At 39.4% G+C, this 11764-nt stretch overlaps 1 protein-coding gene across 5 annotated transcripts in view; it reads right to left on the bottom strand.

The window, feature by feature from the left end:
* The window catches only part of Psme3ip1 (proteasome activator subunit 3 interacting protein 1), a 37039-nt gene that overhangs the window by 15644 nt on the left and 9631 nt on the right, over nt 1-11764 (bottom strand). For 4 of the 5 annotated variants that reach the window (XM_010638909.3, XM_010638910.3, XM_010638913.3 and 1 more), the window contains exons 2-5: nt 7132-7271; nt 6519-6617; nt 6012-6133; nt 1482-1615 (exon numbers count right to left, since the gene is read on the bottom strand). In XM_010638909.3, coding sequence (XP_010637211.1) covers nt 1482-1615; nt 6012-6133; nt 6519-6617; nt 7132-7258 — 482 coding nt within the window. In that variant the 5' untranslated portion in view covers nt 7259-7271. Of the gene's footprint in view, nt 1-1481; nt 1616-6011; nt 6134-6518; nt 6618-7131; nt 7272-7695; nt 7768-11764 lie in introns of all 5 variants that reach the window. The other variant, XM_010638911.3, reaches the window with a different exon arrangement.

Genomic DNA, 11764 nt, shown 5'->3' with positions numbered 1-11764 from the left:
GGGTTTTTTTTTTTTTTTTTTTGGTCTTGCTATATAGTTTAGGTTGGCCTTAAACTCATTCTGTGGCCAGGGTGGCCTTGAACTTGCAGCATCCAACTGCCTCTGCATCCTGAGTGCTGGGATTACAGGTGTGTGCCACCTTGCCTGGCAGGAAATCTCCATTATTCAGACTCCCAGGAGATCTAATAAACCCAAGGCAGTGTAGATTAGGAGGAACTCTTGCCCTAGGAGATTGATTTGTCACAAAGCAACATTAAACAATGTAGTTTCAAAACCCAAGAGGGGTTCTATGCAGATCTCCAGATAAGTTAGCAGAGTCCTTTCTAAAGGTGATCTAAAGACAATACTCATCCTGCACCAGCAAGAGCCCTTGACTGGCCCAGTCCAGTAAGAGTGACCCAGATCCCACATCCTGATAAGACACTGGACTTTGTTAGGAGCTTACATGAGATCTTGAAAGAATTTGTGGCTTGTTAACAGACCCTTTTTAGGCTGCTCACTCCTCTCTACTGTTCCATGATGACATTTTTACATGTAGGCAATGTTCCCAGGAACATCTGCAGTAGATGAACAATGTGCCAAACCACAAGACTGCATCAACACTCTCTTCAAAACATGTGGCTGCTTGCCAATATATCACATTGATTTTCCTAACAGACTACACTTAAACTTAACATCTTTTTCCCATAGTCTGATCAAACTGAAATGACCATATTCAATCACTCTAGTGCCATTTCAGGATTCAGAAACAAGGGGCAAACATGAGAGAGCTTAGCAAAAGCTCTAAATAGCACCACCACATCAAACTGGGCCACGGCCAGGTCCATAACCCTGTCACAGCCGTCATGTTTTCTCAGTGTCTTTTCAGCAGCTATTCCCTCTGCCTGAGAGGTCTTTCGCTTGCCTGCTTGTCAAAGCCCTGGTCTCTCACCCAGTCAGGATCTTTCTACTGTCTTCCCTTTAACTTCCCCAGCATGAGCACATACACCTGCCAGGCAGAGCTGTGTTCCTTTTCCTGCGCTTATTATCCCATCTAATCCTTTCACAGGACTTGCTACCTCATTTGCCTTGAAACACAGAGGCTCTAATACTGAAGTCCCGCTTTATTACTGTGTGACCTGGGACAAAAGTTCTCAACCTCTGAGGTTCTGGGTCTTCTCATTTGTAAAGCAGGGGTAATAACAATATGTACCTCATACAACTAGTGAGATGAATAAATTATATCTTTCACAGGAAACACTTACAATGACTGACATGTGGAGGTGCTAAATGAAAAAGAGCTATTATTATGTTGGTGGAATAAATGATCAAAGAGACAAGGGTCAAAGGCTACAGAAGATGCCAAATCTGGAAGAACAATGAGGTGAATACACTGAAGAAACTTCACAGAGACTTGTGCTAAGTGACCTTCTGCACTGGCTACCATTATAAGTGGCACTGCAGAGCACATGCAGAGGGATTTACTCTGAGAGCTGGCTGACCTCTTATGCTTCACAGCTCCTGCCAACAGCTTTGCCTGGGAGAATTTGTTCTTGGTTTCAATTGGTTTCACAGGCAGTTTCTTCTCCACTTCCTTCTTGTTTTCTGCAGAGATTCCAACCTTGTTGAGATTACTGTGAGTTACAGGTTAAGGGTCAAATTAAGCAAAAGGAAGAGCTGCCCCACGGTGATGGTAAATCATGAGAACAGTGACAAATATAACACAACAGCCGTTTGGTGGTACCATGTAATATCTAGCCTACTTACTCTCCAAGAGAGACTCCTCCCTCATTCTACCAGTCAAATCCAGCTTGTTTGAGACATAGTCCCTCCTCTGCCCCAGTCAGCTGAGTGAGGAATTCTACATGCCCAGGAGCTGGTTTTAACATTTTTCTTAAGGTGATTTTAATGGAAAGCCCTGTGCAAACATAACTCAGGAACTGGAAGCTATTATAAAAGAATAAATAGAGAACATGTCACATTATCTTTTCATACTTGATGTCAACCTGTGGTTTTCAAAGTCTGTCACTTTCTATTGCTTTCTCCACCAGCTCCCTCCTGTTTCTTTTCTGCCCTTTTTCACAACTTATTTGACAACAGATAAGTACACATTCTGGTGCAAGTTCTTAAATCGCAGTAGTGCCTTACAGGAACAACAGTGACATCTAGTGCCCAAGAAAGCTAAGTAGGCCAAAACAGAGAGTAGAAGTGGGGGACACACAGTTGAGGTTAAGTCTTTGAGCAATAGAGAAAGCAGGGTACCACAAATATGGACATTCTCATTCTGATCATTCTTTGAACACTGTTAGGTGCTGGTTACTTTCAGCTGCTGCAGTATTAGGTGGGGGATTATGTATAATGCTCAGTACTGAGTTCCACTGATTTGATGTTTTTAAGGTCATCGTGGAAACATGTACATGTTTATTTTTATAAAAAATAAACAAATTTTTCATCTTTCTAGCAGAGTGCCTACAACCATTAGCATGTGTGATTTTCACTTGCAGCACCAACACAAGGGACAGCAACTCTGAAGGAAAACTCTCAATATTATATATTTTAAAGTAAAACAAAAATAGAAAATTAATATAACAAGCATTAATACCAGGACACAAATAAAAAATAACATTTAATTTTTTATTCTTTTAAGGTGAGAGGGTGGCAGTATCTTATTTTCAATATACATCCAAAGCCTAAGATTTTTCCCCCGTAAGTCCCCCTCCTCTCAAAATGCTTTAAAAATGTTAAGTAGAGGGCCAGGGATTTAGCTCAGTGGTTCCGCTGCCTGTCTCAAAAGCACAGTTCGATCCCCGGAATCCCTCTCCCCCCAAAAAAGTGGACTGCAAAAATCTCAAGAAGTTCATTAGATGAGGCAGTTTTAAATATTCACAATATCGCAAAATAACAGTTTAAACTAAGAGGGAACAACTACAATCCTGTTGTTTACATGGCACAAAACACAGCTTACTTGTATTCTAAAGTGTCACATTATAAAATATATCATGTGATAATTAACAAAGCCAAGAGCCAACTCCTAATCTAATTGCCTATTCCTCCCATTCCTAACTCAACAAGGCGTTGGCTACTTCTACTTTTGAGATTAGTGCATTATATATCAGGAGCTGGTAAGCCTGCTTTTCTTCACTTCTTATAGACAGTCAGACATTCCCAAGTTTCTAATTAAAGACAATAGCCCTTGGAGCATCTTTAATGCTCTATTGTACTGTTACCAGGACAAAAAAGTTTGTTTCTTTCTTTCCTTTGAGTTAGAAGCTGAAAGGCATCCAACTCACAGCCCTCCTCTTCAGAACACTCCTTTGGGAGAGAGTCTATGTTTTATTTGCTATTCAGCCAGCATAAAACAAGACATAATTCAAGTAAAAGTGTAATTAATGTATTTTCTTATAGGAAAAAAATGCGGCATCTGAAACAATCCTATTATATATGTGTATGAGCTTATTCCTACAAATGTCAACATATATTATTCTCAGGTCATCAGAGAAGGGGTGGAGGAGCATTCACAAGAATCAATTTCAGTCCTAAGATGAGACTGAGGTGTGATTTTCTTCAACTCTGATCTTCACTTTGCACCTACACTAATTAGAGACTGGGAAGCAGGACTTTTGCTACCAGTTTGGATCTAAATCAAATCCTAGGGGACCTGTCCACCTTTTCTCCCATATAACTCTTTTTTGTTTTGGTACCAGGGATCGAACTCAGGTCCTTGTGCTTGCAAGGCAGGGGATGGAACTACTGAGCTAAATCCATGGCCCCTTTCCCATATAACTCTTTAATGGAATCTACTGCACATTTCCTGGAAGGAAATGCCAACCAGCACATAAAAAGTCACATCACCAATCTTAGAGGTCAAGCCTATTCAAGTACAGTAGTGAAGTTACTCAAAATATAAATTTGAAATATCCAAATAAGCATCCCCACAGACAGAAAAAAGTTACAGTGGCATTATTAACAACTGCTATGAGTCATACCTTAATTTATTCACATATTTATTAAGAAGCTGCTACACTGGAAAAATCAGTACTGACCAAGTCTTGGTCCTTATGGAACTTATTTTACATTTCAGCAATAAAGATATAAAATAAAGCCAGGCATGATAACACACGCCTATAATCCCAGCACTCTAGGGAGCTGAAGTAGGACTACAAATTCAAGCCCAGCCTTGGCAACCAGAGTGACTCATTGAGAGTCTGTATCAAAATAAATAAAAAACAATGAGAGATGCTGCTCAATGTACTGGCCCTGGGTTCAATCCCCAGTACTATTTAAAAAAAAAAAATGGTAAGCAAACAAAAATCTTCAGATAGTGATAGTACGGTTTTTTAAAAATGTCATTACAGCCAGCCATGGTGGTTCACACCTGTAATCCCAACACTGAGAAGGCTGAGGCAAGAGGATTGCTACGAGTTCAAGTCCTTGAACTTCAGCCTGAGCTACACAGCAAGACACTGTCTCACAAGAAAAATGTTATTACAGGGCTGGGGATGTAGCTCAGTGGCAGTGTGTGTTTAGCATACACAAGGACCTGGACTCAAGCTCCAGCACCAAAAACAAACCAAAAAGCAAAACAAAATGGTAGACAGAAGCAGAATCAGTGCAACCGTAGGTGGGTGATTAAGGAAGGCCTTGTGAGAGTTCTGAGCTGAGAACTGAATGCTGTGATATGCCAACATTGTAAAATGTGAGGGCAGAACACCACAGGCTGAGAAGATAGCAAGTTTAAGGCCTTGAGACGGAGTCAAAGCTTGGTGTGACAGAGGAACATAAAGAAGGCAGCAAGCTGAGTACACTGCATGAGAAAGAATGGCTTCGAGATGCCATCAGGGAGGTGGGTTAGCCTAAATCATGTAGAGCCCTGTAGAACTCAAAAAGAATGTAGATTTTTGTGTAAATGTAACAGAAAGTCACTAGAGTGTTACAAATAGGAAATAACATGATGCCAAGTAGGTTTTTAAAAATTCCCTTTATTGTCTGAAGAATGTTGGGGATGAGAGCAGAAACAGAATCTAATTACAATTTCATTCATATATCTGGATCTGCATATTTGATTTATACTTTAAATGTGATAAATGTTTCGGGAGGGAAAAAACTGTTTTTTAAAGAAACCTGTTAGATCATTAACAGTTCAGAGCAAAGTCCACAACTGCTACAGAGGCATTCAAGACAGCAAGAATTAAAGACAGATTTGGAGTACATTATGGAAGCAATTTTTGGCCCTGGCAGCTGGGAACACAGAAGCATCAGTTACTGAACCTGAAGACCAGAAAAAGGAGAAACTCTGGCTGACAGCATTGGAAGCAAGCTGCATGGGTGGCATGGAAAGAAGAATCTGGATTTGGTCAAGTTACATTTTACAATGTCTATTAAGACATACATATAGGGGCCGGGGATTTAGCTCAGCAGTTCAGTGGCCTGCCTTGCAAGCACAAGGACCCGAGATCAATCTCTGGTACCCCCCACCCAAAAAGACATACATATAGATTCCAACAAGGCAATAATTGTTGCAATACTTGAGCAAAATGAAATAATTTTTGTTGCTTTCTATGGGGAAAGACCAAGTTGTATCAAGGGGGAAGATCTTGCTAAGAACACAGGACAGCTGCTAAACATGTCCTTTTAAAACTCTGAAGCCAGTTTTTCCCCTGAAGATGACTACACTGCCCATCTGTCTCAGAGACTAATCCCACAAGACAAGAATATCCTGCTACTATTAGGATTTATGTCCACAGTTAATCCTAAAGGATAGAGATTTTTGATCCCAACAGACTCTTACATGTAACAGAGACTCTACAAGTCACTGCCAGTAATTCAGAGTGACGGGAATAACAGTGCTGAAACGGGCTAAGATTAACAAATAGAAGACCTTCCTCCTATTTATGAGGAAACTGACACTTCATAGATATCTCTCAAAATACAAAGAGGCCAGGGATTTAGCTTAGTGGTACCATGCCTGCATTGCAAGCACAAGGTCCTGAGTTTGATCCCGGTACCAAAAAGAAGAAAAATACAAAGGATATTCTGTATTCCTTTAGTTCATTCAGTTCTTCTTCTCTTCGTTGCTTTTCTATTAGTTCCTGCTGCCGAGAAACCTCATCAAGGAAGTTGGTCTCATCTTCATCTAAGCCTCTTACCATATTTTCTGCGGAAATAATTAAATAAGGAACACTAAGTAGACTAAAGGGAAAATATATAGTCTTATTTGACTTTTCCTCCCCACCCTTCTTTCTTAATAAACGGTGGATTCTTCAGGGGATTAAAAGAAAACACCACCACTTTTAGATAGATAATATGGCATAAAATCAAAGCATTTTTCCCAATAGTAGATATTAACATAGAATGAAAATGGGTATCTTGAGCTCTAAATAAAAATGTTCAATGTGATCTAGAAGACATAAAGTTCTTTTCTACCAAATGAGCATTTCAAGACTAAATAATCAAGACAATTCCACTGCTAGTTAGAAAGTATGGCATGAGGCAAAAGTGCATCAAAAAGAGTTCCCCTGACTGTATTTTCTGAAGCTTACTGAATTTGAACTGCTCTTCATACTCCTGCTGCTTCCTGTCTTTCTGTTCCTGTAGTCTTTCATAGAGAGACCGAGGGTCATAAACCTCCTCTGGACATTCTGAAAGGAAGACGGGGTGAGGGTGGGGAGGTTATATACTTTATAATGTTTTCATATTATTTTGGAATTACAAAGAGTTTTAAAGATAAAATCAAGTCTCTGCATGAACTGAGGGCAAGATAACACAAAAACAGTACAAAGACGAGAGCCTCCCTTTGGATCCCAGAGAGGAGCCAGAAGTTCTCAAAGCCAACTATCAATGTCAGTAGGACCCACAGCCTGAGAGTTAACTAGATGAGGGGCCAGCTCAAACCCTCTTCAACAGCAGGACTCTGTTGTTCAGAGCACGGATCCATCCATGTAAGTAGAATAGTCTGGCAGAATCTTCTAGAAGAAAGTGTGGCAGACAGGAAAGCACAAGGATACAGCTGGGTCTGCTACAGAGACTATATAGGTTACTTTGCTCTGTGAGCTTAGACTCAGCTCTGAAGTGGGGACAATTATACCTCGCTGGCAGGGCCACTGTAAGGATTAAAATTTATTATGCTATGTGCCCAACCATAGGCCTATATACCTTCGGGATCTTCAGGTTTTCGAACTTTCTCCCATTCTTCTTGTCTCCTTTTGCGCCGTTCATCTAATTCTGCCTCAGACACAAACCTCTTTTTGATAACAAGGTTACCATCATCCTCTCCATCCATAATGAAAGAATGTCTAAAAAAAAAGAAATTTTCAAGAATTACAATTAAAATTCCAAATAGAAATAAGATTTAGCTGTATCTTACTTAGCAACAGACTAAATTTTCCCCCAACCTTAAATTTGAAAGGAAACCTCAAACAGTTTGATTTATATATTATTGATAAAAACACATAATTCCATTTTTCTTAATTCAGGTAAATTTTATTAACATCTATGTTATCTACAACGTTAGTGAGATCTGGAATAATTCTCCATACCATGTAGGTGTTCCACAGTAAATCTCACATAGCAGTTATTGTCTGTTCCTGTTCTAGACGAACTGGCCCCCTGAGTACCTCCCCTTTTCCTCAGCCCTCATCCTCCTTTATTTCTATAACATCTATTACTTGTTCTTCATATTCCTGTTTCAAGGACATGACTGCTACTATCTTGATTCACCTGCTCCTGGTTCCAAGGAGATTCAGCTGGAAAATCTTGGCTACACAAGAAGCCTTAGTGATTCAGTCCAACCTGTATAGCAAGGAAGTGGTAGGCACACCATCCATTAATAGAGAGAATGAGACTATTAGAACCCAGATCTCCCAACTTCCAGCTGCATTTTCCAGTGTAATATAGCAACTCCTTCCTCCCTTATCTGTGCCACTTACGATTCAATCTTCAACCCTTTCCTTTTACTCCTACAACATCCTCAACAACTTTTTGCATTTCTTGATGTAGAAGATTCTCAAATCTACCTATCTACTTCTATCTGAACCTTTCTTCAGAGAAGAGAGGAGAAAGAAACAAAAGTAGAAGAGTGTCTATTACCAGTTCTAAACAACCTCTTTCCCCTTTTCCTTGCTGGTTTCTTTCCAGTCAAAGAACTGTGGAATTAGCCAGTGCTGTAATTCCAGCACTTGGGAGGCTGAGGCAGAAAGAGTGTTGCTAGTTCAAGGCCAGCCTGAACTACATAGCAAAACTCTGTCTCAAAAACAAACAACTCATTCCAAAATGACCTCTGATAACAAGTCTGCTACCACAAAAATAGAGCAAGGTAACATTTACTAAGCTCTTAACCATGTATATACTTTTAACTTGTACTATCCCATTTACATTCACACTGACTCTATGAAAAATACTATCTCTTCACAGATGAAAAAGCTGAGGCTCAGAAGTTAGGTCACTTGTCTAAGGTGATGTAGGTAGTGAATGGTAGAGCCAAGAATTAAATCCAGGCTGGACATAAAAAATTCAACTCTTACTCTTCACCTTACCCTACCCCAGAAATCATTAAGTCTTGGTTGAAAACAAACATATATCAATTTCAGCCTTTTTACTGATTTTTTTTTTCTTGAGACAGCATCTCCATATGTAGTTTAGGCTGGCCTTGAACCCACAATGGGGCCCAGGCTGGCCTTGAACTCTCTGCGATCCATCTTCCTCAGCCTCCTGAGTGTGGGGATTACAGGTATGCACCATCACACCCGCCTTCAGCCTTCATTCCTACATCAATCTCCAATGCTAAAAATATGTTCATACAACATTTTTACTTAGTACAGATACCCAAACATTCAGAACAAAAGAACTCATCCCGAATCCTACTGCTGACATTTAGTTCAATGTAACAAGATAGTATTATGAAAATTACTAGAAATAAAACTAAATCAGGGGCCAGGGATTTAGTTCAGTGGTGCTGCCACCTGTCTCACAAGTGCAAGATCCTGAGTTAAACCCCAGTACCAAAAACAAAAAACAAACAAACAAAATCAACTGACAGAAGCCGTTCCTTGCACCTAAGACTGACACCTTAAACACTTCTGACTTAGCATCATTCGATGCCTCTAGCCAGAAGATTACAAAAACAACTGTTCAATCTCTGCAACCATGCAAAAAAAAAAAAATCCTCAAGTTCTGCAGAACCTCTTATGAAGGATTTATTAAATGTCCCCGGCAGAGAAAACATTAACTATGTTGCACTCTACTGGATGGGAGGGACATAATGAACACTCAATTTTCCTTCTTGTCCTCTCTCTACTGTCACTCTCTTTCTCACCTTGAATTAGCTGTTGGGTTTCTACCTCTCATCCCTATTTCCTGGTAAATAATTAAGAGTGGGACAGGTCTGATACGTTACTCCGCCTGGTATCTGAGTCTACCACACACACCAAGAAGTCAGTCAAATTTCCAGATAGACCACTGCACTCTCTCCCCAGCAACCAACTCCCACTCTAAGCATACCTGACAGTTCTTCCTTAGACTGAACTGAAAGTCTCCCTATCAACTCCACACGTAGGTTCCATCCACTGGGACTACACAAAAGGAGCCAAATCTTTTCCCACATGACAACGCTTCAGTTGTTTGAGGTCAACTCCCATGTTTCTCTTACTGATTTCCTGAGCCACACAGTCCTAGTTGCTGAATTTTTATAAGATGAAGAAAAACAAATGTTTCAAAGCAGTGAATTCATCAGATTTTATGACTTAAACCTAGGAACTAAATATTAAGATACAGAAATGCCACTGACATCCCTTTAACCACATCTCCTTACTGTTACTCCTAACACATTTTACAAAATTAAAATAAACAAATGTTCCTCATTTAACGATCTACGACTGTTCAGACTTACAATCTGACTTGTACTTTTCTATGCATCTTGTTTATAGTTTCAATGACTTTTTACAGTACATCTCGTTTATAGAGTACTGTAATTTCTGCTGCCTGTACTATAAAGTTCTGTAGGGTAGGGTTTGGCTTTTTTCTTTCCTGTACATGGGATCAAACTCAGAATCTTGCGCTTGTGAGTCAGGCACGGTGCCACTGAGCCAAAGCCACAGCTCCCAGTTCTGTAGTTTTTTGTTGTTAAGACATTACAATACTACATGTTAAGAGTTATGCAAATAAAAACAAAGTCATTAAGTTGAAGTTCCCTTTGACCATTTCTTGTTCTGAATATTGTAATGTATATACTGTAATATATACAATTCTTCATTTAATGACCAATTCATTTAGCAATCTAATTGCAGGAACTGAACTCCATTGTTAAATGAGGAATGCCTTTAAATTAGTACTGAAAAAAATAAAACCTGGAATGAATGTAAACAAGTTTGATTTTTTTTTTTTTTTTTTTTTTTTTTTTTTGTATCAGGGATTGAACTCTGGTCTTTGCACTTACGAGGCAGGCGGCAGTACCACTGAGCTAAATCCCCGGCCCAACAAGTTTGAATTTTAAGTAGAAACTCTTGAGGAATAAGAATCTTCCTAGCATTTATGAACCACTTTTGGAAAAAGACAAATTTAGGGATTCCAAGAAATCCTTCATACTCTTTTTCATCAGTTTTCTTCTCTAATCGTGTGTTAAATTCAACTTCTATACAAGTGGTTTAGTCTGAGCTATTATCTTTCATATACAAGAAAAAAATAAGAATAGTTGTTTAATGAAAATAAGAAATAAAGCAGCAGAGTCAGGCATGTGATGTACACCTGTAATTCCAATACTTAAGAGGCTAAAACAGGAGCGTCACAAGTTTGAGGCCAGCTGGCAATACACAGCTTAGAATACACAGCAAAACCCTGGTTAAAAAAAAAGGAAGGAAGGAAAGAAGGAGCAAGCAAGTAGAGGAACATTTTTAAAAGAAATTAAGTCAGCTCCAGTGCTACATGCCTGTAATCTCAGGTACTCAGGAGGCTGAGGCAGGAGGATCACAAGTTTTAGGTCAGCCTGGGCAACTCAGTGATATTCTGCCTCAAAATAGATAAGGTGGATGGGTGGGTGGGAGGGAGGACTGACAAGAGGGAGGACAGATGGACAGACAGGGCTAGGGATGTAGTTCCATGACAGTGTGCTAGCCTAGCATGCTTCAGGCTTTGGGTTCAATCTCCCAGTACGGGGTGGGGGGAGAAGAAATCAAAAGACAGGAGCTTTAGAATTCAACTCTCAATGGCTGGATTTCCACATTGTGAAAACTGACAGACAGACTTTAAAAAGTTTGTACTTTAAAGTACAAATCATAATCCCAACAATCCCCTGCTTTCTAAAAATATATATTTAAAGAACTAAGTGAGATGGCCACACACAGTAGTAAATTTCTGTGTTTAAAAGGGACTGGACTAAAATACAAACTGCATTATTTATTATAGTCTACTTATCAAGAGGGGGATAATGGTAATAATAAAGTGGTAATAAAATTTAAAAATGAGTAATGATAAGGACCATGGACTCTTTAAAATTGAGACTTGGGCTTAAAACCAATCTGACACGAGATGAGTCACTTAACCTCTCTGAGCTTTGGTGACCTCATGCATAGATTATACTTACCGATCAGGATCAAAACAGCACTATACAAAGCTTTAGGGTAGGCAAAAAATATAACTGATATAAAGCACTTAGTAGAGTGTTTGGCATACTTAGCAATGTTTTGAAAGATTTCCCATTACTATAAAGATCCATGCTAAGCTCTGGACAGGTTGTGGAATGAGAGAAACAGTGTCTGCACTCAAGAAGTGGGAGAAAAAAGATATCAACGACATG

The sequence above is a fragment of the Fukomys damarensis genome, unplaced genomic scaffold, assembly GCF_012274545.1.
Source record: "Fukomys damarensis isolate Sample0158 unplaced genomic scaffold, DMR_v1.0_HiC HiC_scaffold_32, whole genome shotgun sequence".
NCBI classification, from domain to species: Eukaryota; Metazoa; Chordata; class Mammalia; order Rodentia; family Bathyergidae; genus Fukomys; species Fukomys damarensis.
The sequence above is the reverse complement of the archived record's forward strand: the minus strand, read 5'-3'. Positions and strand labels throughout refer to the sequence as shown.